Genomic DNA, 25828 nt, shown 5'->3' with positions numbered 1-25828 from the left:
AGCCTGGTACTGATACCAAACAGAGATACAGACCAATGGAACAGAACAGAGGCCTCAGAAAGAATGCCACACAACTACAACTATCTGATCTTTGACAAACCTGGCAGAAACAAGAAATAGGGAAAGGATTCCCTATTCAATAAATAATGTTAGGAAAACTGGCTAGCCATGTGTAGAAAGCTGAAACTGGATCCCTTCCTTATACCTTATACAAAAATTAGATGGATTAAAGATTTAAACATGAGGCCTAACACTATAAAAAACTCTAGAAAAAAGCCTAGGCAATATCATTCAGGACATAGGCACAGGCAATGACTTCATGACTAAAACACTGAAAGCAATGGCAACAAAAGCCAAAATAGACAAATGGTTTCTAATTAAACTTATGAGCTTCTGTATGGCAAAAGAAGCTATCAATAGAGTCAACCGGCAACCAATAGAATGGGAAAAAAATTTTTGCAACCTACCCATCTGACAAAGGGCTAATATCAAGAATCTACAGAGAACTTAAATTTACAAGAAAAAAAAAACAAACAATCCCATCAAAAAGTGGGCAAAGGATATGAACAGACACTTTTCAAAAGAAGACATTTATGCAGCCAACAAATATATGAAAAAAAGCTCATCACTGGTCATTAGAGAAATGCACATCAAAACCACACTGAAATATCATCTCACACCAGTTAGAATGGCGATCATTTAAAAATCAGGAGAGGATAGACGCTGAAGAGGATGTGGAGAAGTAGGAACACTTTGACACTGTTGGTGGGAGTGTAAATTAATTTAACCATTGTGGAAGACAGTGTGGCGATTCCTCAAGGATCTAGAAATAGAAAAAACATTTGACCCAGCAATCCCATTACTGGATCTATACCCAAAGGATTATAAGTCATTCTATTATAAAGACACATGCACATGTATGTTTATTGCAGCACTGTTCACAATAGCAAAGACTTGGAACCAACTTAAATACCCATCAAGGATAGACTAGATAAAGAAAATGTGACACAGATACACCATGGAATACTATGCAGCCATGAAAAGGGATGAGTTCATGTCCTTTGCAGGGACATAGATGAAGCTGCAAAATCATCATTCTCAGCAAATTGACACAAGAACAGAAAAAGAAACACTGCATATTCTCACGCATAAGTGGGTGTTGAAAACACAAGGACACAGGGAGGGGAACATCACACATTGGGACCTGGGGGGGGGGGGGGTATGGGAGGAATAGCAGAGAGTGGAGGGATTGGGGAAGAATAACATTAGAAGAAATACCTAATGTAGATGACGGAGTGATGGATGCAGCAAACCACCACCATGGCACGTGTATATCTATGTAACAAACCTGCATGATCTGCACATGCACCCCAGAACTTAAAGTATAATAAACAATTTTTTTAAAAAAAGAAGAAAACAGTGCTCAATAAAGTCAATAACCTTTGTGAAAAAATACATAAAACATTAGATTGGGAGAGGCAAAATAATTATTTTCAGAATTCTCTTTAGAGCTCTAAAAAGAACTATTGGTAAGAACAATTAATACACATGTCAACATTGTCATCATAAATTGTTACTAAAAGATTTTGTGTCTCCTCTAAATGAACTGTTGCTAAACTCCAAATACAAACTAAAAATATAAGCCAATATAAATATTTTTTTAAAAAAAGGTAGGAAAGTAAGTGTGTGGAAAAACAGCTATTCTCATCATCTACAGGAAAAGAAAACTAGTATAACTTCAATGAAGAACAATTCAATGACATCAACCAAAGTTACAAATGAACATACTCTTTTATCTAGCAATGTGGCTTCTGAAATATGTAGATATATATGTATGTAATAACATAAGCAAAAATTAACAATTGCAGCATTATCTGTAATACCATATGTGTGAAAACAAAGTATATGCCCGTCAATGGGGGATAAATTGTGGTATATCCAACAGCCTTTTGAAAATAAAAAAGGATGAGGGAGGTTTTTATGCATTTACATGGAAACATATTCAAAATATACTAAGTAAAAAACAAGCAAAGTGAACAGGTATACAGTGTTATAATAATTACATAAAACTGACAGATATTTGATATATTTTATATATATAATTAAATATAAACATGCATATGTAATATATACATATTTATATATCTTTATATATAAATATGTATATCCATACATATTTATATATAAATATAAATTTAAATTCATATTTATATATAAATATATATTTAAATTTATATTTATATATTATATAGAGACATTTATATTTATATATATATATACATTTATATATACATTATTTGTATACATATTTATACATATCATATATTTATATACACATATATAAATTTATATATAAATATATATTGATATATAAATAGGTATTTATATATTTATATATATTTATGTATTTATATATACAAATACATATATGTATTGATATATATATTTTATATATATAATTAAATATAAACATGCACATGTAATATATAAATACATATATATAAATATGTATTTATATATATTTATGTATTTATATATAAATATATGTATATGTACTTATACATTTATAAATACATATTTATACATTTATAAGATACAATATACATATATAATATATACAAATATATATGTATTTATATATATTTATATACAAATATGTATTTATATAGAAATATGACAATATATAAATATGAAAATACAATATATGTAATATATAAATCTATATTTAACATGCATATATAATATATGCATGTTTACACATGTGCATGTTTTTTATATTTAAGCCAGTTAACTTTTTTTTGAAGATTATAATTTTTTCAAAAAATTTTTTTGAGTATAATCTCCCAGAATTTTCATAAACTGAATACACTTATGCAACTTGACCTAGATCCTAGGTCCTGAATAAAAAAATAGAACATTACCATCATCTCAAATGCCTCATCATTCCCTTATAATCAATGCTTCTCCCCTACTAGAGAGATTTCTATAAGCACAAGTTAGTTTTATTTTTGTACTTTATACAAATAGGCCCATGCAATATGTACTCTTCTGTATCTGGCTTTTTTTCATCCAACATTATATTTGTACAGTTTAATTTCATTGCCATTTAGCATTATATTGCATAAATGTGCTGAAATTCATTTATCTATTCTACTATTTATCAATGTTTGGGTAATTTCCAGTTTGAGACTATTATAAATAACACTGCTATGAACATTCTAGTAGATGCATACACATGTCCACATACCTAAGCAAGGAATTACTGCATCACAGGGTCTGCATATCTGCAATTTTAATAGATACTGACATACAATTTACAAAATTGATTATACCAGTCAACACTCCCATGAGCAGTGTGTGAGAGTTCCTGTTCCTCCAAATCCTCACTCACACTTGGTATATTCTGTCTTTTTAATTTTATTCATTCTACTATTTGGATAGCAGTGTTGCACTGTAGCTAAAAATCATGGTTCCCTGATAATTAATGATGTTGAGCAGTTTTTCACCTCTTTTTCAAGGGATCTAAGTCCTTTACTCAATTTTTCTATTGCATTATGTGTCCTTATTGTTTTAAATTTTAAACCATGTGAATATGGTTTTTAAAAATAAATTTAAAAGTAATGTAATTAACAATACAAATAAATTCCATGAAGTTTTACGTTTCATGCTCTCTCCTTCTTAGAGATATATTTTAGCATTTCAAAACCTCCGAAAAGTTCTACATTTTTCACCACCACAAAAGTTTAGAGAAATGTTGTTTCCCTTCTAAAATAATTTTCATAGAATTAACAATTGCTTCCTTTTTTTCCTTGGATTTTTTTACAGTTCATTCTCCAACTTTATCCTGTATTTCATTAGATCTATGAAACATCTTTCAATATAAAAAAATTCTCAAATACTCAAAATTAGATAATCCATCATTTCAATTACTGTAACTACTGTTTTCTCTTGAAGTCTGCCACCTCCCTGTTCAGTGAAAATGGGTTGTTCTCCAATTCTCCCACATTTCTCTCATCCTGGAGTTTCCCTTCTTAATTTCCTGGTCTTGTTTTCTGGATCCCACCTTTCTTTTTCTTGGCCTACTCCCATGTTTTGTTGGAACACATTCTCTAGGAGCTTTTTTTTTTTTTTTTTCCTAAAAAGTAAATGGAAAGTATTTCATCCTTGTATATGTGAAAATATTTTTATTCTGCCCTTATATTTGACAGATAGTTTGACTATAGAATTCTAAGTTGGAAGTTACTGTCCTTTGGAATATTGAAAAAATTACACTTCATTGTACGTTAGGATAACAATGACTTAATAACATTGTTAAGAAATCCAATGGCATTCTAAATCCCATACTCTTTATTTTTGTCCTCTGAAAACGTTTAGAATCTTCCCTTTAGTCTTAGTGTTCTCACCTTTTTAATGAAGTGTTTTAATGTGGGTCTTTTTACTCAGTGGGTCCTTTAAATATGAAGACCCCTGCCCTTCAGTCCCGACAAAATTTTTAAAATTATTATTTGGATCATTTCTTTCCTGTTTATTTTTTGTTGTTGTTCTCTTTTTTAGGACTCAGGTTTTTAATTAACTGACTGGATGAATGAATGAATGAATGAATGGAAAAGTTTTCTGAGTAGTTTTTAAGAAAAAAGCTTACTGGCTGGGCGCGGTGGCTCACGCCCCTAATCCCAGCACTTTGGGAGGTCGAGGTGGGCGGATCGCTAGGTCAGGAGTTGGAGACCAACTTGGCCAACATGGTGAAACCCGGTCTCTAGTAAAAAATACAAAAATTCGCCAGGTATGGTGGTGGGCGTCTGTAATCCCAGCTACTAGGGAGGCTGAGGCAGGAGAATTGCTTGAACCCGGGAGGTGGAGGTTGCAGTAAGCAGAGTGCCACTGCACTCCAGACTGGGTAACAGAGCAAGAATCCATCTCAGGGGAAAACAACAACAACAACAAAAATTATTAAGCAGTAAAGCACAGAGTATCAAACCAATATTTAGTGCTGAACATTTTATTATAAATGATAATTTGAAACACACTGTTGTTTACAACCTCCCACTATTGTAAAACCTAACATTGATACTCTCATTTCAGGTAATGCAAAACTACTACTAAAGCATTAACTCTCTGTAGGCAGAAATCTATTCAAGTCATTCCTTATTACTGAAGCTCTAGAATTCCTTAAACACCTAGCATAGACTTGGTATTGTATATAACATTTGCACTCATACCTTACAAAATAGTCATCTAAGCAGAAAGGTGTTTAAGGCAGAAAGATGGAAAAATGTTTGCAGTCTTTTCTGGTTGGCATGAAACACTGCATTCCTCCCAGGTTTATAAGAAAGAATTATTTGCAGTCTTACCTGGAATTAGAGGGATAGACTCTTTCAAGGCTATTTTTCAATTTCTGTACATATAAACTTATGGAAGTAAGAAAAGAGGGAGAAAGGCAGATCCCATGTAACAGGTGTTAAACACCTGAACTTGCTCTACTATGACAGGGTTATCATCCACCTCTCAGTCCTGAAGTGGCTGGGAATAAGAGAAGATTGGAGTCCAGGTAGACAGGTGAGTGTAGAACCTCTCAAGTGTGGAGCCCTCGGAATTCACCACACGCCCCAAATCGCTTCCTGCGCAGGCGCAGAGTCGGGAGAGGCTTGAAGATTAGAATCCCCCGCCCCCTAATAAAGCCCCCACCCGGACGCGGCTACCATCCGGGTTTGGCAACTTCCGGAAGACCTGCGGACCGTAGGAGAATCCTCCCGGGAATGGGGGACGGGGACTGATAACCAATCCGACACCGCCAGCGGGCCAAAGAGAGGGGCTTTCCCAAAAAGAAAACTTTCCCAAACCTGGGGGATGGGAAGAGAAGACAAAAGGAGTGCCTCTGGCTCTCTTTCCCACTTCCCGGCCGCCCGCCCCAGCCCCTCGGCCTCGGCCTCGGCTGCGCCAACTGACGGAGGATCCCGGCAGCAGGCCGAAGCGAGAGCCAGGAGGGAGGGCCGCGAGCGGGCGGCCCCTCTCCCCGCCTCGCTGTCCGCCGCTGACGTCGTCTGCGAAGTTTGGGGAGGGAGGAGCTCGGACTGCCGGACAGGAGCGGCGGCGCGCGCCTGGGAAGGCCGGGACTGCGAGAGAGGAAGCTCCTCCGCGGCGCCACGGCGTTGTCCCCAGTCTTCAGAAAAGAAGTCCGCTCTGCTTCGGAGAAACAGCGGCTGACGTGGGCCGCCCGGGGAATGGGAGGCCTCGTGACCTAGTGTCGCGGGGCAGTAAGGATCTTGCCGGCTTCGCTTGTGCACAGGCGGATCTGGGCCCCCGAGCGTGGCGGGAGAGCCCTGGAAGCCGCCGGAGCAGGGGGCACACCGGTACCGGCTGAGCGCCCGCAACCATGAACGGGGAGGCCATCTGCAGTGCCCTGCCCACCATACCTTACCACAAGCTCGCCGACCTGCGCTACCTGAGCCGCGGCGCCTCGGGCACTGTGTCGTCCGCCCGTCACGCAGACTGGCGCGTCCAGGTGGCCGTGAAGCACCTGCACATCCACACCCCGCTGCTCGACAGGTAGGCAGCTGCTGAGGTTTCCGGGAACAGCCCCCAACTCTCCTGCACCCCCTCAAGCCCCCGAACAAACGGGTTCTAGAGCCCAAATGGCAGTGACCGCTTGGGCCGGCCCCACCCCGTCACCTCTAGGCAGCCCTTCAAGCTTGGAAGGTAGGAAGCACCGACTTCTCTGGAGATGCAGCAGTTGCGTTCCTCCAGGCATCTCTCCGTTGCCCTTCCTCTCCTTCCCTCATGCTCCTAGGCATCCTCTCTCCGTACTCCGAAAATCAGCAATCACTGCCTAACTCTAAACGCCGTGTTTATTGAAACTGATGTGTTTATATATAGTGAGTGTGGGTTTTGTTTTGTTTTTTCCTTATTTTCGAAATCGGGCTGTAGAGCTGCACTGTCCAAGAGGTAGCTCTTAGCCACAGGTGGCTGGCTGTTGAGCACTAGAAATGTGCCCATCCGAATTGAAATGTGACCTAAGTGTAAAATACATACCAGAGTGTGAATGCTTAGTATTTATATAAAAAAAGAACTTATATTTTTATTAATAGTTGTTTATTGATTATATGGTGAAATAATATTTTTGGTATCTTGGGTTAAATATAAGATGTTGAAATTTATTTCATGTGTTTCTTTTTACTTTATGTGGCCATGAGAAAATTTTAAATTGTATGTGGTGTTCACATTATATGTTTATTGAACAGCAATGCTTTAGAATCTGGGATGTTTTGCTTTTTATTGTTTTTGTTTTGTTTGTGGTGTATTATGTATATTCAGGAACGTGTAGTCAGGAGCGTTTTATGTCAGACTCAATACTAGCAGTTCAGTTTCTCCTACTCCGAGTTTCTCTAATAGGGAAGATCGTAATAGAGGAAATGCGTGCTATTTTTGCCACAATAAATTGAATCAAAAGACTGTTAAATGGCCAGAAATTGTAGATGGCTTTCACTTATTAGTTTGTCCGGGTTTTAAGGGGCAGTTAACATGAGTTTCTGTTTTCAGAGAAACATTACAGCCGCATGCCATAGACCTGTGACTGTGTATTAATCAATGGTCTGGTCACTAGTCTTGTGTATTTTACTTCCTACAGGGATTTTACTAGGCCCAGCATTCAGCTCTTAGGGAGTTAACATCCGTGATTGCAACATTCTCTTCTCCTCCTATATCTAATGTGAAAATACATCATCACAGATGCCTGATGGGCCAGAAGCTGTGAGTATGCCGTATCAGATAAATTCCTCAGCTTCTGCCTTACCAGTTACTGGATTTTCAACTGCCTGTGGCTTTTCTTCATTGTCTCTCACTGTCAGGCTTGGATGGCCTAAATGGCACAGATTTGGGACACCTCTAGAGCTTGTTCAGATTAAGTGATATACAAGGTGTGGTGTCTGTTTACTCTGGGCCTTACATTCTGTGGAGCAAGTGCTGGGCAAGTGTGTATGTGTGTCTGTAGTCAACTTTTAAAGGTGGTGGTTAGTTAGAGAGGACAGATATATTGTTAGAACCAGTTATGCAAATACTACATGGAAATGTAGCACTGATGAACCCATTAGGTATTGAAAAGCCAATTGATCCTCCCATTTGGGGTGCTGCCTCTCAAGATTTATTTAACTTTGTGTGGTTTGGGGACCAAGAAGTGAAGAGGGAGTTTCCTTCCCATACTCATGAACAATTTTCATAGTCTAAAATTCTTCACTGAATTGGGTAGGAAATTAATTCTGTCTTCTGTCTTCGAGGAAGCCATAAGACAAGTGAAACACTCTGGCATTACTGTATCACATTCTTTTCTCCAATTTGTTACCTCAGATCTTATCATTGCAGTATTTATGTAGTCTGAGTGTTAGACGATACTGTGCAGTTGACTCACTGGTGTCTCTTTCCTCACTTATACAATTGGAATAATAAATGCATGTGTTTCTCGGGCTATGGAGAACAATGTTTGCATTGTTTTTTTGGATGACCTGAAAGAAAAATAAGTTTATGCAGTGTTACATATTCTTATTTTAATGTTTGGTGAATCAGTCTCTATAACCTGACTTCTATCCAATGAGTGGACCTTCCCTAACAATCTTCCCACCCCTTATGAGTAATGAGTCCAACTGGTTGTTCAAATACCCTGTACATGACATAACTTTTTTATTGAATTTTTGAGTTAATTTTGGTGATGTGACTATACAAGCTGTACTTTACACCTTTGTTTTCAAAATGTAAAAATCAATTTTTAAAATATTTTGGCTTTTAAAAAAATTTCCCACTCACTCAATCTTGCCAAAAATCTATCTTCAAGAACTTTCATACTATGATGTTCTTTGATCAAGCAACAGGGTAGAAAAAAATGCAGGCTTTAAGGTCCCATGATTATAATTCAAATCTGATGCCAACCCTGCCATTTATTAGTGTGACCATCAGAAAAGTATTAATTTTTCTGAGCCTCAGTGCCCTCATTTATAAACTGGAGATAATGAAACTATGTTTAGAGGTTGATTGTAGAATGCTAGTGCATATAAAGTGACTGACATGTAAAAGGATCACAGTGGAAAGAAGAATGCCTCATGCTCTTAATGGGAGGAGGAAAGAGTGTGTAAAGTATCACTGAGACTTCTGCAGCATCCACTCTCCATTGTTCTTAGTATCTAGGAATCTTCAGGGTCATCCTCTTTGTCTTGTTGGCCCAAATCTCTTGGGGCAAATACAGACCTATTTCCATTTAGGGAATAGACATTTAATTAAAATGGGCCTCACAAACTGATATAATTGGTTTTCTTTCAGTTGGAGTATTAAGTGATTGAAGGACAGAGAGAATGAGAGAAGCTTTTCACTTTATGCGTTCTTGTTAACTCTTGAATTTTAAGAAATATAAATATATGACCTATTCAAAAAATAAATGACTAAGATTTTTTTTGAATTTTTTTGTTTGTTTTTAAAGTAGTCCTCTTAGTCTAGTCCTGAATGTCTATTGCTGTTCATATTTCAACAACCATTCATTCAGAGCTTGGGAGGTGTAAGAATTAACTTATCATCATTACTTACCTAGTAGGCGTCTCCTGGAAGCATTTCTATTTCTGTCATTGCTGCAACCCACATCCAGTCATCCAGGGTAAAAAAATAATGACATCTCTAATTCCCTTTCATTTTTTTTTTAATCCCCTATAGTCAGTCACCACAGCACGGGCATTCTATTGACCTAGTGTTTGTCTTTCCATTTTCACGGCTACCTTTGTAGTTTTATGTTTAGGTTTTAGGTTTACATCTTAACTGGTATTAAAATCTCCTAACACCTGAATTTCAAACTCTCCCACTTTCTCCTGATCCTACATCTTATTGCCAAGTTAATCATCTTAAAATTTTATTCTACTGTCATTCCCTGACTCAAAAGCTTTCAGTCATACCAGGCACAGTGGCACACCCCTGTAGTCCCAGCTACTCAGGAGGCAATGTAGGGAGGGCCAGTCTGGGCAACATAGCAAGACCTGGTGTGTCACAAAAATAAATAAGTTTCCAGTGTGTATTTTGTATGTTAAAAAAAAAAACCAAAAACAAAAAACGCCATTAGTCACAATTTAATGACTACTAAATTAAGTTTTACCCCCCTAACCTGGCTTTAAGACTAAGATATGGCCCTAACCTGTCTTATTCACCTTCCCTCCTTTCATGTTACATATCCTGATCTGCATTAAACAATTCACAATTTCCCAAATGTAGCCCTCCCTTTAACATCCTTGAATTCATTTGATACCTACCTATTGGACATCTCCTGTATTACTATGTACAGGACACTGTTCCAAGTGGTAGGCATATATAGGTTAAAAAGAAAGACACATCCCCTCCTCAAGTGAGGCTTCATTTGTCTTAGGTACCTTCTCTCCAATGTTTAAATTCTGTTCATTCTTAAGGTATAGCTGGGATCAAAATCCTACTTTTCTGTAAATGACTCCCGTAACCTCAAATGTACTCCCTTTTTTCTGAACTCCTCATAGTTTCCTTTTCTCTTTTAGTGGCACATTTTACATTCTGACTTATATTTTTATTTTACTTAAAAGATTTCTGAGCAACTTGAAGGCAAAGACTGTATCTTTTTAATCTATATATTCTCCATAATGCTGACCATAGTTCTTTATTCATAATAAAAGTTAAATGTGGCCAGGCAAGGTGGCTCACACTTGTAATCCCAGCACTTTGGGAGGCTGAAACTAGAGAATCACTTGAGCCCAGGAGTTTGAGACCAGCCTGAGCAACATCATAGTGAGAACTTGTCTCTACAAAAAAAAAAAACAAAAAAAAACTAGGCACGGTAGCATGCCTGTAGGGCTAGCTACTGGGAACGCTAAGGTGGGAGGATTGCTTGAACCCAGAAGTTCCAGGCTATAATAAGCTGTGATCACACCACTGGACTCTAGCCTAAGTGGCAAAGAAAAGTAGGAAAAAAAAAGTTAAATATGTATTTGTTTTACATATGAATAAGCAAATGAACCTAGGAGCCAGAGTTACCCCAGCAATTTATTAATATTATTAAGCATTTACCTGTTCTCAGTGTTCTTTTCCTGAGTTCTGGCATATAATTTATAAATATTACTGACTTTTATGCAGCTATTAAGTCTATAACATTTAAATATTTTATATATTCAAGATATTTGGAAGATGTTTACATGGTATGCAACCATAAAATTTAATATTCCAATAAAATATGTTCATTTGAATACAACATAATCCTGTAATTCGTTCAAGCACCAGTTATTCTAACATAGACTTTATGAAGTTAATACTGTGTTCTTTCCCTTTCTTAGGAAAAGTACAATAATAATAACCTGTGTATAGCACTTTTACCTATCAGTGGCTTATAGAAGTTATTTTGGTCTCTAAACAGACCTATGAAATATATAGGGTAGGTATTATTTCTCTTTTAAATATGATGAAACTAAGGTGCAGAGAAGTTGCATAATTTACATGAGGTTACATAGCTAATTAATGAAAAAATCCAGGCTTAATCTTACAGGCATGATAATTGTGTATTTTGTATTACTTGAAGTAATTATGCATTTTCTTTTCTTAGTGAAAGAAAGGATGTCTTAAGAGAAGCCGAAATTTTACACAAAGCTAGATTTAGTTATATTCTTCCAATTTTGGGAATTTGCAATGAGCCTGAATTTTTGGGAATTGTTACTGAATACATGCCAAATGGATCATTAAATGAACTCCTACATAGGGTAAGTATTACACATTTTCAGTGGCCATAATTGCCATTTCTATTACTCAAACTATATTTTAATTTGATTTTGCATTTGATTAGATTATTTAGGGATATATAGATGAATCGAAGAAAAATGAAAAACTATTACAGGGATAAAAGTTTACCTTTTGTGACAATTTTGTGTTGATTAAAACACTGTGGATTCAGGCCCTGTACTCTAGATCCTGATATTTATAACAAATTCTAGTATTTATATGCATACTACATGGATAGAAATGGAAAAGATAAACTTTGTAAACTGTAAAATCCACTGTTAAGTGATATTTTATTTTATAATAATAGCACTTTCAAATTCAAATTTAATGTTACTAATGCCAGTTCATAAAGTTCTGAATTAGCAGGCCAAATATTAATAAATTATCTCTGAATGCCAGATACATTAGCTTTTCTAATAATAGGCAGTAGTATGAGCCATTTACCTTTTTTCCCAAGGTACCATTCACTCTTTCTTTGACTGTGAATTTCATGAGTAAACAAATCCAGGAATCCTCATTCTCAAAATACATGTATTCAATTAAGGGTGTTTGCTTGAGCTTACATTATTAATATTATGAGTCTGTAGTTTCAATAAATCTTTTTAAATCACTTGGTCCATTTTGTGAGGGTTAACTTAATTAAAATTGTAATAATCTACAAAATTCAATCAGTGGATACTCCTAAATTATAGTGTAACACAATGTGCTGTAAGTGACCAAGGAAAAGTGGTGCCATTGTCAGTCAGTCATAGAGTACCTTCTCTTTGTTTCAGAATACATCACATTCTACTCATGACTTGTGACCATTTGAAACAAGGATGGAATAAGTAACTGGTGTCAGTCTGTAAGATTTGTGTAACTACCACAGCAACCAATATACAAATATTAATATATCACAATTTCTCTTTTATTTTTGTTGAGAAATGAGTATAAGTAGAAATCTAATATTTTCTTCTCACACTCCAGTAGATACCCTGGCACCCAAATTTGCAGCTCATTGGAAATTCTACAGCCTCCTCTAGGGGGATTGTTAACTCCTGAAAAAAATTATAAAATAAAGGGTGAGCACTTTCCTCCCTTGTCTCCGTGATCACAAGCCTCCATATTACACTATGCTGCAGAGAGGCCTGGTTACTGAAAATAAAATAATTTTCAGAAAAAGTTACCTTTTTTACAGATTAAAAGTTTCAGTTTCTCTAGGGGACAGGTCTCTGTGTATACCAGAGAAAGTAATATTCTGCATTAGTCTTTTGTGTTTCTTTTGGTTTCCTATATTGCATTATTTAGGGTGGAATTTATCTTGAAGAACCCTCCCCAATGTCACAAAATTCATTGAAAAAACTCAAAATTAATCTTAAACTATCTAAAATATTTTGAGCTACTCCCCACCTTGCTAGATTGATCACTGAACTATAAGCTGACGCATTTGCAGAAAAACTTGTCAAGAACAGTTTTGTACTTTCGGTAGAAACAGTCTTTTTCATAGCATTTAGAAAAATGTGGCATGGTGGCTGGTGATTCATTGTCAGTCTTCCCAAATCGCCTGATCATCCGGAGTATGTTCATTCTCCTGGGAAGCTACATTAACTTTTATGTTCAGAAAACATTTATTTTAAGAAAGCTCAGATGAATATTATTTGAGTACCATGAAAAATAAAACATTACATTTTAAGCGTTTCTGTACTATATAGGTTTAGAAACAAAAATGACTGTCCTTTCCACAAAAACAAAACAAAGGCTTATTTTATAAGCTGGAATGCAGGTATATTAATTATATAATTAAATGTATGATAAATTAATGCTTAGTCAATATTGTCATGATTTGTTACTTATGCAGTGATTATTATAATAAAGTACAGTTTTATATTAATAGAAAAATTAAAATATAATTTTTTAATGAATGGCTTGGTATTTCCTAAAAACAAATTGTGTGTAATTTTGTATGTATTTGTGTGCACTCAAATTACCTGATTAAGACATAGAATGGGGTGGTGGATGTGGGTGTAAGTATATGACTCTGGCTATGTACAGACACAAAATAATTGAGATCTGTGTTAGCTGAAGAAAGAAGACCCAAAACCATGTACTGTAGTTGCATGACCAATATAAACTAAAAGCAAGTATTGGTGCTATAAAGTTATTGCGATTTTCTCTATAAAGTGAGGAAAGTAAGACATGAAAATGTTAAACCCTATCAAATTGATGCTGTTTTATAATAATAAGTGTATGGTTTTACCTTAGTTTATACGGTATTTCCTCATGGAATATTTAACTTTCTAAGTGTGAAACCTAGTGAAATTTGGACTAATTTAATTTTATTTCTTTTCACATGTATATGAAGAAAATTGAATATCCTGATGTTGCTTGGCCACTGAGGTTTCGCATCCTGCATGAAATTGCGCTTGGTGTAAATTACCTGCACAATATGACTCCTCCTTTACTTCATCATGACTTGAAAACTCAGAATATCTTATTGGACAGTGAATTTCATGTTAAGGTAATTACTTTTTAAAAAGTTTATCTGTTTCCTTGTCCTTCATAGTTTTAAAAATACTTTTTAGTTATTTCTTCGGCCTAGCCGATTTCATATCACTCCTTAAAGATAGGGACTGATGAATAATAATTTCCATAGCCCCTAATTTCTATCTTCTATTCTTCTTCCTACTGCAATTAGGAAGTTATTCCTAGACAGAGATAGAATTATGATACGAAATACAAAGCCATTATGTTTCTTAATTGAATTGTCAAGATTACCTTTTTTTACTTTTTATTTTAAAATTATTATATATTTATAGGAAGTTGCAAAGGTAATAAGAGGTTTTATGTCTCCTTCATCTAGTTTCCCACATTGTTATGTCACACATAATAACAGTATAATTTCAAGACCACGAATTTGACATTAATACACTGTGTGTACATAGTACTATTACTTTATCACATGTATAGATTTGTGTAACCACAACAATCAAGGTACAGCACTACTCATAACATCACCACGAAGATACCACTCATGCTACCTCACCCACTTCCTCCCTACCACAATCTGTCCCCCAACAGCCATTAATGTGCTTTCCATCTCTTTCATTTTGTCATTTTGAAAATGCTATATAAGTGGAATCATAGTATGTGATATTTTGAGATTAGCTTTGTTCACTTCACATAATGTGCTCTTGAGAGCCATCTAAGTTGTTCTTGTATCATAGTTGTTTTTTATTGATAAATAGTATTCCATAGTATAAAAGTGTCACAGTTAACCATTTGAGGAACATTTTGGTTCTTTCCAGTTTGGACTAATTATTATAAAGCTGCTTTGAATAAAGATGTACAGGTTTATGACTGAACATAAGTCTTCATTACTGTGTGATAAATGAGCTCAAGAATGCAAATGCTGGGTCATATGGTAAGGGTGTGTTTAGTTTTTAAAGAAAGTATCCAACTATTTTCCAGAGTGGCTGTACCATTTTACATTCCACCAGCAATGTGTGAGAGATCCAGCTATTCCACATCCTCACCAGTATTTGGTATTGTCACTCTTTTCTGTTTAGCTGTTCTAATAGATGCATAGTGATATTTCTTCTTAATATTAATTTGCATTTTCCTAACTGCTAATGATATTGAACACCTTTTTATATGCTAATTTGCCACCCATATATGGTTTTCAGTGAAATGTCTCTTCCTGTCTTAAGCCCATTTTCTAAAGGGATTCTTTGGTTTTCTTACTGTTGAGTTTTGAGAGTTCTGTATTTGTTGTACTAGTACTTCTTCATCAGATATGTAGTTTGCAAATATTCCCTCCCCGTTATAGTTTATCTTTTCATCCATTTAACAAGGACTTTCAGAAAGCAAAAATTTTAGTTATAATGAAGTTAATTTTTTTTATTTTATGGATCATGCTTTTGCTGTCATTTCTAAGCACTTTTCACCAAGTTCTACTTACTGAAGATCTTTTTTGTTATCTTCTAAAAGTTTTATAGTTTCATGTAATACATATAATCTGTGATCCATCTTCAATTCATTTTTGTTTTAAGATGCAAGACTTAAGTGCTGAAGACACTGGCTATTGTGATTTCACAGCTATTCTACATCTAACTGAAAGTAAATTAAAAGTTTTTGAGTAATTAATACTAAATGTAACACCATATTTTTATATATAATTTTGCTAAACTTCTTATAATAACATAGGTAATCAGAAAATTATGGTAAATATAAACAATTTTCAAATAAATTAGTAATAGAGAAGTTGAAACAACAGGAAAATTAAAACCAAAAAATGTGAGAAAAAAGTAAGTAGGAAAAAAATTTTTTATTGAAGACACTCCTCTCTCTGCAATAAAATGGTAGGGGAAGGGAGAGAGAAGCAAGCTGCTGCCTCAGTATTACTAAGAAAAAATGGAACTAATCTAATATATCAATTATAGAACCATCAAGTAGAAGTACCTTCTTGGTCACCTAGTACTCTGAGCCCTCACTACAACAATCCATCTCCCAAAGTAGTTATCCTGTAACAGGGAGTCTTAACATCCTTAATTGAATAATTGTGACATTTTCTTAAATGATCAACTAAAACTCCTTCCTGGTTGCTTCCATCCATTGATCCTACTTCAACTTTTTGTGATGAATAAAATAAATTCAATTTAGTTACTTACATAGGACAGCCCTTTCAATACTTGAATATTGCAATGAGCTGTCTCCCAAACCCTCACATACAGGTGCATTTTGTCCATCTCTCTGATAAATACCCTCAGTTCCTTCAGGTCACTTCTTATTACATGGATTTTAATCCTTGGTGCTATATAGATGCATCTGTTTGTTTAAATCTCTCTTAAATTTTGATCCTCAGAATGGAGCACAGTACTATTTTTGATGTGCTTTGATGAATGCAGAATTTAGTGAAAGTGTCACTTGAAAGTGTCACTTCCTTGGCCCTAAATACTTAATAGTTCCTTAATAATTCATCTGCTTTCCAGGGGTAGTCATATCACATGGTTCAAATTGGGCTTAGTGTCAACAAAAAACCCTCAGAGGTTCTTTTTCCCACATATTATTGCTTAAGCCACCTCTCCTTATCATTTACTTTATAGAATATTTTCTAGATATGATCAAATGTTATCTTCTTAGATTGGAGCAATTGCTTCAGTCTCTTAAGACCGTTTGAATGTTATTTCTGTAATCCAAAGGTTTTAAGTTTCTCTTCAAGTTTTGTGTGATCCTCAAATTTAATTAGCTAGTTTTTTGTATCTTTAAGTGATGGTTAAATATGAGCCAGTACAGAGCTCGAATCAGAGCTGTACCACATGGCCCTAAGAACCTTCCTCTGGGTCAATATCAGTTCTTTTGTTAATCCAGGCTTTTGGAGAATACTTACTCAGTTTGTTTGGAATACTCCTAAAAGTGCTTTATGCAGCCCATATTTCTTTGTTCTGTCCTTAAAAATTTTATGAAAGTCCTTGCTTAACTCCTCTTAGCGACTTACTCAGTCATCTTCTTCATCCTCATTTTCAGAGTGGCTTTCTCTTACTACCCACCTAGTCCCTCTCTATTCTTTTTACCTTGATTTATGCTTTCTCCGTCATATTTTTCACCATCTGACATAATATATCTTATTAATATATTTATTGACTATCTTCCATAATTAGAATGTATGCTTCATGAAGACAGAAATTTAGTCTACTTCATTACCTGACACATAGCCAGCACATGCCATATAGAAATATTCAATAATTATTTGCTGAACGAACAAATGTGCGATTTCCTGCTCTTCTGTATACACCAGATAGGCCTACTAACTTAGAAATCTAATATGCTTTTATTAAAGTACATTAAAATATTTTATAATATATAAACCATTTATACATTTACTCTTTGACAGTATTATTAGTGTCAAAAAAGGAAATGAAATTGGTCATTACTTAATAAATGTTATGAAGCAACTACTGTGTGCTAGGCATTGTGGTAGGAACTTGGGATATATCACACAAGGTCAGAAATTGACCACTGTTCCGATAATTTCTTTTTTCAGAATTTTTGCCAGCTTTTTCGTTTTCTACATACTTATAAAATACCCCTTTTTGTAAACGTTTTTAAATTTTTTAAGCCAGCTGCTATGGTTTGAACGTGCCCCCTCCAAAATTCAGGTGTTGTCAATGTGATAGTATAAGAGGTGGGGCCTTTAAGGGGTAATTAGGCCACGAGGGCTTTTCCCTTCCTCCTGAATGAGATTAAGACCCTTAAAAAAAAAGCTTCATCCAGTTTTCAGGTAGCTTACCCTTCTGCCTTCTACTGCATGAGGAGGCCACAAGCAGGCGCTTACCAGACCAAATGTCAGTGGCTTGATCTTGAATCTCCCAGCCCCCAGAGCTGTGAGAAACAAATTTCTCTTCTTTGAAAATTACCCAGTCTGCAGTATTCTGCTATAGCAGCACAAATGGACTAAGACAGAAATTGGTACCAGAAAAGTAAGGAGTTTCTATAGCAACCATCTAAAAATGTGGAAGTAGCTTTAGAACTGCATAATGGCATATAGGCTGAAATAGTTTTTGAAGTGAATGCCAGAGAAAGCCTAGACTGCCATGAAGAGAGCATTAAGGGCAATTCTATGAGGGCTCAGAAGTGAAGAGAGGGTCTGTAGAGAAACCTTCCTTCTTTTAGAGATTACTTGAGTGGTTATGAAGAGAATCTTCCTGGACATATGGATGATAAAGACTATTCTGACGAAAAGTCTCAGATGGAAAGGAATTGGAATGTAAAAATTTGGAAATTTCTCAGACTGACCATGTAAAGAATAAAAAATCCTTTTTCAGAGAGTAAACAAGAGCATGGCAAAGTAACTGTTTGATGAAGAAATTAGCATGGATAGAAGGAAGATAGGCGCTAGTCATCAAGACAGTGGGAGAATGACCCCCAAAGGCATTTCAAAAATATTCAAGGCTGCCATGCTTATTATCACAGGCCCAGCGTGTGTTGCTTGGCAATTCCAATTGTGATTCAAATGGGCCCAGATGTGGCTCATGCCACTGCTCCAGAGAGCAGTAAGCTTTGAATGGCAACCATGTGGTGCTAATTATGCAGGTGTGCAAAGGGCAAAAGCTGTGGAGGCATGGCTTTTTCCACCTAAATTTTAAAAAGTGCCTTGGAAAAGCTCGGGGCCCAGGCAGAGATCTGCTTTGGGGTGGATCCTTTATGGCAATGGTTAGTGGAGCTGTGGGCGCAGGGCTGTCCCTAGAACCTCAGACCTGTAGAGCCACCAGCATGCAGCACCAGCCTAGGAATACCAAAACATGTGACTTCAATACATAAGAAATGAAGTGTGGGCTATATCCAGCAAAGCCATAGGGGCAGGGCTGCCCAAGGCCTTGGGGTTCAACCCCACCCCAGTGTGTCCAGACTGTAGTACCTGGAGTCAAAGGTTATCCTCAAGCCTTAAGACTTAATGTTGTTTGCTCTGTTCGGTTTTAGACTGACTTAGGACCTGTTACTCCTTTTTTCTTTCCTGTTTCTTCCTTTTGGAATGGGTTATTTTGTAAGCACTTAACTTATTTAATTTCACAGGCTCACAACTAGAAAGGAATTTGCCTCAGGATGAATTGTACCTTGAGTCTCACCCATATGATGTTTAGATGAGACTTTGGACTTGGGCTTTAAAGTTGACACTAGAACAAGTTGAGACTTTAGGGAGCTATTGGGCAGGAATGAATATATTTTGTATATAAGAAGGATGTGAATTTTAGGAGAGCCACAGGCAGAATGCTATGATTTGAATGTGTCCCCTGTAAACTTTAGGTGTTGCCAATGTTATATTATCAAGAAAGATGGGACCTTTAAGAGGTGATTAAGCCAGGAGGGCTTCTCCTTTATAAATGAAATTAAGGCCCTTTAATAAGAGAGACTTGATGCAGTGTGAGAGGACTAAAACACCAGAATTTAAGGGTGGCTCCTACAACTATGTCAGACCTATCCTTAGGTTCCTAGGTTGTGTACTTTAGAATACTCCATATATTTCTATAGATTGCAAATGTTGATTTGCAAAAGGGGATATTTGCAAATTATCTCAATAACTTGAAATATATGATACTTGCATAACTTTCCAACTTCCTTAGACTTTATTTTCTTCGTCTTGGACCAGAAACTATTCTTGATAGAGAAAACAAAAGCAGAGTAATAGTTAATGACCTCTAGTTTCCTTTTCATGCATCAATAGCATATACTTGGTCCTTTGCTGTGAATTCAGTTTTAAATTTTTTATTTTTTCCTTAAATTTACTCTTTTATTATAGCAAATGAATGAAAGATTCATTTATTCTACCCCTCCTTTTTTGGGGTGGAGGTCACATTTTTTTTTATCTCAAATTCATCTAAATGCTAATAAAAATTATGTATTTTGTTAAAACCAGTAAAAAATGTAGGTAGTAAACAATGGAAACAAATGATGTGCTGCATGGAGTGCATTTCACTCTGCTGAATTCTAAAGTATACAGTAGAATATTCTAAGTAATTTAAATGTCTTCAAGGATTTCCCATACTCCCTTGTGTATTAAATATTATTTTGGTTCTTAATATTTTGTCTTACATTTTAAAAAAATAAATAAGGAAGCTTTTAAATATTAAGAGTTATAAGATACTGTATAATATCTGCACAAGATTTACAATTGAAATATAACTATAAAGGACATTTCAAAGGCACAGAATATTGTCACTGATAATTCTTTAGGCAACCATTGTATTGGACATAAATATGCTTTATGTGCAATTATACTGTTTCCACGAAATACTTCTTTTAGTGATCAGCATAAAATTGTATAATAATTATCTTTAATATTATTGAGATTTTGCTTATTTCATAATTGAGGGATGCTACCTTTAGGGCATTATGAATACAACTGTATAAACCAGAATTGTAAAAAAATGATCAGTGACAATTGTATGAGATGTAAGTACACTTAGCAGCTCTTTGAGATGTAGAAAGCATATGGTATCAAGCTATATATCATGAAAAGTAAGGTGTGCAAGGTACTCATTCATTGAGAATATCAGATAAAAAATGCTTCTCTTTAATTTTCAAAAATTAGTCTCTTTTGAAATTTGTAATGTTATATTAAACTTGAAGTCACTATGTATTGCTTCTAGAGTTATTTGGCTCAGCACTATGGAATTTAATTTTGTAAGAATCTGGCGGAATACATAGAAATAAAATATTAAAATATATAACATTTTCTCGATTGATAACTAAATGCAGTGAATAGACACAAAGATAGTTGACTTTTGGACTTTTTAAAGAGAAAAATTTTTAATTCAATTATTTGTTCTTTTCCCTTACAGATTGCAGATTTTGGTTTATCAAAATGGCGCATGATGTCCCTCTCACAATCACGAAGTAGCAAATCTGCGCCAGAAGGAGGGACAATTATCTATATGCCACCTGAAAACTATGAACCTGGGCAAAAATCAAGGGCCAGTATCAAGCATGATATATACAGGTAAAGTTGCTTTTGCTCAGTTAACCTTGTCTCAGACACAAAATTAGTCCACCAGAATTTTGAAGCTACATTTTAAACTGATTTTTATTCTTCCCTCATAATTGTGGTGAAAATAAACTGGAAGCCACAGTGATTAATGATTTTGAAACTAAAGAAATTTAATGACTTGCTTTAAGAAATTTTTGCATCCTTTAAAGAAATTTTAAAGCGTATCTTCTTATTCCTATCACTTTATAATATAGTTAAGGATTTTTGTCATATGTGACTTGGAAAGGCAGAGGGAAATAGTGGTTTCTGACATTTTAGCATTAAGTTTCTCAACCTGTTCAGCCTTTTAGCCTTTCATATCTATACATCTTTTTAGATAAATAGACAAACTCTTAATCATACTGGGGATGTTTCTGTTTAAAGAACCCCTAATATTTGTATGTTTGTGAATTTTTTATTCAACAAATTGGTGGGTTTGAGAAGATCGTATTTTCATATTTCAGATGCATATTACTTATAATCTCATAATGCAGTAATAAGCATAACACATTATTTTTGACGCTGGTTATTTAACCAGAAAAAAAGGAAGATGATTATTTACGTAGTTTTAGGAGATAGGGACATTCACCTCATTTATAAGTTATGCTTAGCTCTTTTAATATACTAATGAATGCCAAAGTAGACTCTAAATTTTCTATTAACATGTTTTATAGTTCTTTAAATGGCTTTTTGCCATCTTTAATAAATAACCTGTTAAAAATGAATCATTTTAGGAACAAATGCTCTATCTCTACCAGAAAACTATAAATTTAATTAAATTGCATATTCCTTTTCTTCAAAAGCATTTTAATTTTTGTTATCTCTTATTAAATCCAAAGCGAGCCAATCCATTTTCGTGGCTGCAATAAAACAATTCATACAGTGTCTTTTACATTCACATTGTATGAATGTAAAAAACTGTCCTTTTATATTTTGTCTCCTGATTTTTTAAATTCATTTTGAATGATGTACTGAGGGAAGGGAAAATGTATTAATATCTTCCTAAGGCAAAAGTCATGTTCTACCCAAGAATTCTTGAAAGCTGGTTTGATTCTATAAAAATAGGCCAATTTAAATCTGTTAGTCATTCATTTTGTGAATTCTGCCTTTATGTACAATTTCAGTACTCTCTGTCAGGGAAAAATGAGGAAATATTATTCCTTTATTTGGGTAGGAATTCCCTCTGTACTCCTCACTCTTCCTGTAACACAAGGTGTTGGTAGTAATAAATTCCATGTGTCCATTTTGAATGCATGGTTAATGTTGGGGTGTGGCAAAATTCCTATATCCCGTTTAACCATTTATTCTAATTATAAACTCTATGCAGCGTAACCCTGTAATTGACAACTGAAGCTAAATTGTAGGTAGATTATTTCCACTACCAAAGAAGAGAGCGCTGAGAGCAGAAAAAAGTCAGTAGAATAGAGCTACATGAGAATTTTTTTCTTGCCCTTTGTTCTGTATGAAAAATATTATCATTTAATTAAAGGGCATAGCTTATGTGGGTGTTCATTAATTAATCCCAGTATTAAATCATCCACAAAAAGTTAATCTTGCATGTAACATTAAGCTTTATTACAGTAATTTCCTAATTTTTTAACTTAAAATTGATTTTCTTTCAAAACAAAACTAGATGAGCATTCATCACCTTCATTGTATACAGTAATTCTTTGCTGCCTTATCACTTGCAAAAATGGTATCTTCACAGTCAGCTTTTAAAAATAGTGCTATTTTAGTTTATTATGCAGAGGTCATTTAAAATGCATAACATGTGTGTTCTTATGTTAAACAGCTATGCAGTTATAACATGGGAAGTATTATCCAGAAAACAGCCTTTTGAAGGTAAGTATGTTTTGACTTTTTTTATGCTCAATAACATCATGTTAGTAGGTCACTCTTAGAACTATCTAAAAATCATGTTATTTTAAATCTGCTTATTCATTTTGTGGAAAACACACTAAAACAATAATTTATCAATTGTGAATGCATCACATACTACAAAGCATACTGGGTTAAGGATCCAGTTGTGAGTCTACTATATTAGAAAATGTACTGGATTAAAGATCAGAAAAACCCAGACTTGAATTCCCGCTCTGATAGTAATTATCTCTGTGATCAAGTCACACAGTCTCTTAAGTCCTCGTTTTTGTCACCTGCATAAGAATTTTAAATTACTATTTCCAAGTTCCATTCTAGCTGTAAAATTATTTATATGATAATTTAATTACTACTCTGTCTATAAAGACCAGCAAACACTGAAGACTAATCTGTCCTTTTTATTCCTTGAAAATATTATTTCTTTATTTTGAGGTTTGCATAGGTCAGCTTGTTGCGTAACAAAAAACAACCTCAGAATCTCCCTAGCTTAGAAAAAAAGCATTTATTTCTCATTCACATTAAATATTAGTTGCTGTAGCCTTTCTTGGCTCTGTTAGGTTTTGCTCAGCTCTGCTTTACAAATATTCTGTTGAGCAAATCCAGTCACATGGCCAAGCCCAGAATTAATGAGATGAGGATATAAACTCCTTCCAAAGGAATCAGACAAGTCTGGCAATGGTTTGGGATATATACATTTCTTTTACAGAAAAGAGGGTAGTGAATTATTCCTAAAATTTTAATATTCACTTATTTTCTTTTAGTTTTAGAATGTAAGTAATATGCTGAATCATAATATATTTCTAACAGATGCAGTCCATTTGTTTTGACAGATGTCACCAATCCTTTGCAGATAATGTATAGTGTGTCACAAGGACACAGACCTGTTATTAATGAAGAAAGTTTGCCATATGATATACCTCACCGGGCACATATGATCTCTCTAATAGAAAGTGGATGGGCACAAAATCCAGATGAAAGACCATCTTTCTTAAGTGAGTATATAGTTTTAATCTGGACTCTTTGAATTACATAAGTAGTTAATATACTGTGAATAAAATATTCCTTAAAAAATTGTGCAAATTAGATGACTAGCTAGAAGTTGTTTAAATTCTTTTCCCTCTTCTATCATAGTATTTATATTGGAGTCACTCCTTCTAGAGCAGAATTGAGAATTTCTAACAAAAAGAACTCATGTGATAGGACTAACACTTTCCTTCATATATTTAACAAATATGTCTTGAACCCCTACTGTATGCTGTGTACATACTGGAGTGAGCCCTGGGAACAGAGTAGTAAACAAGACAAACTTCCTGTAGCTAGCTCACATTCTAGTTGAGAAGGCAGAGTGAAAACACATAAATAAGCAAGATACAGATTGTGACAGTCTTAAAAGGAAATAAGCTAGGTCATAGACTTAATTTAGGGAGGCAAAGAAAGGCCTTTTTTTAGGAGCAAACATTTGAGCTGAGATTTGAAGCTTGAAAAAGAGCCAGTCATTCAAATGCTGAAGAAAAAGTATTCAGGCAAACAAAACAGCAAGCATAAGGGCTCTGAGCCTAGAAGAGGAAAAAGTTTTATATTTTCAAGGAACAGTGAGAAGGCCTGTGTGGCTGGAATATAGTGAGCAAGGAAAGGAATTAGATTATATTGGAGAGGTAAGAGAGAGGCGGTTGGCCATCATAAAAAGGTTAGATTTTTATTCCAAGTGCAATGGAAAGCCATTAAAGTATGTTTTGCTGGGAAGTGACATGACCTGATAGAAGTTTAGGTGAAATGTTTACTGCTGTGTGGAAAGTTGATTGGAGGAAGCCAAAGTGGAAGCAAAAAGGCTAGAAAAGAAACTTTCAGGAATTTTTTTTTCTTTTTTCATTTTTCTTTTTTGAGACAGAGTCTCACTCTGTCACCATGTTGGAGTGCAGTGGCACAATCTCTGCTCACTGCAACCTCTACCTCCCAGGTTCAAGCAATTCTCCTGCCTCAGCCTCCTGAGTAGCTGGGATTACAGGTGCCAGCCACCACTCCCAGCTAATTTTTGTATTTTTAGTAGAGATGCGGTTTCACCATCTTGATCAGGCTTGGTCTTGAACTCCTGACCATCTTGGTCAGGCTGGTCTGCAACTGCTGACCTCGTGATCCACCCACCTCAGCCTCCCAAAGTGCTAGGACTATAGGCGTGAGCCACGGCGCCCAGAAGGAATTTTCTAATTAGATGGAAATTTTGGGGATAGTAGAGTTACAGAATTAAGATAATATTTCAGAGGTAGAATGGTTCAGACATCCAAATGTAAATGTAGAAGAAAATCTTCATGACCTAGGATTAGGCAGAATTCTTAAATATGATGTAAACAACAAACAGGATTCATTAAAATATTTATGATTAGACTTTGAAAACATTGGAAACTTTGCACTTCAAAAGGTACTATTAAGAAGAGAAAGCCAGGCATTTAGTGTCCTCAGCTTTAGTCCCAGTTACTTAGGAGGCTGAGGCAGGAGGATCACTTGAGCCCAGAAGTTTGAAGACATATAATAGTGCACTGTGATCATGCCTTTGAAAAACTAGTGCACTCCAACCTGGGCAACATTGCAAGACCTCATTTCCGAAAAGATAAGAAAAGCAGAGCCACAGACTGGGAGAACATATTTGCATAACATGTGTCTGCTAAAGGACTTGATTCTGGAATATATGAAAAACCC

At 35.2% G+C, this 25828-nt stretch overlaps 1 protein-coding gene across 3 annotated transcripts in view; it reads left to right on the top strand.

Moving 5' to 3' along the window:
* Positions 1-6052: 6052 nt before the first annotated feature.
* The window catches only part of RIPK2 (receptor interacting serine/threonine kinase 2), a 35424-nt gene continuing 15648 nt past the window's right edge, over positions 6053-25828 (top strand). For 2 of the 3 annotated variants that reach the window (XM_032249768.1, XM_032249761.1), the window contains exons 1-6: positions 6053-6546; positions 11585-11738; positions 14099-14254; positions 21072-21229; positions 23049-23098; positions 23965-24126. In XM_032249768.1, coding sequence (XP_032105659.1) covers positions 6374-6546; positions 11585-11738; positions 14099-14254; positions 21072-21229; positions 23049-23098; positions 23965-24126 — 853 coding nt within the window. In that variant the 5' untranslated portion in view covers positions 6053-6373. Of the gene's footprint in view, positions 6547-11318; positions 11417-11584; positions 11739-14098; positions 14255-21071; positions 21230-23048; positions 23099-23964; positions 24127-25828 lie in introns of all 3 variants that reach the window. The other variant, XM_032249774.1, reaches the window with a different exon arrangement.

This window comes from Sapajus apella, unplaced genomic scaffold, assembly GCF_009761245.1.
Source record: "Sapajus apella isolate SASKATOON/1434 unplaced genomic scaffold, GSC_monkey_1.0 scaffold3, whole genome shotgun sequence".
In the NCBI taxonomy this organism is placed as follows: domain Eukaryota; kingdom Metazoa; phylum Chordata; class Mammalia; order Primates; family Cebidae; genus Sapajus; species Sapajus apella.
The sequence above is the reverse complement of the archived record's forward strand: the minus strand, read 5'-3'. Positions and strand labels throughout refer to the sequence as shown.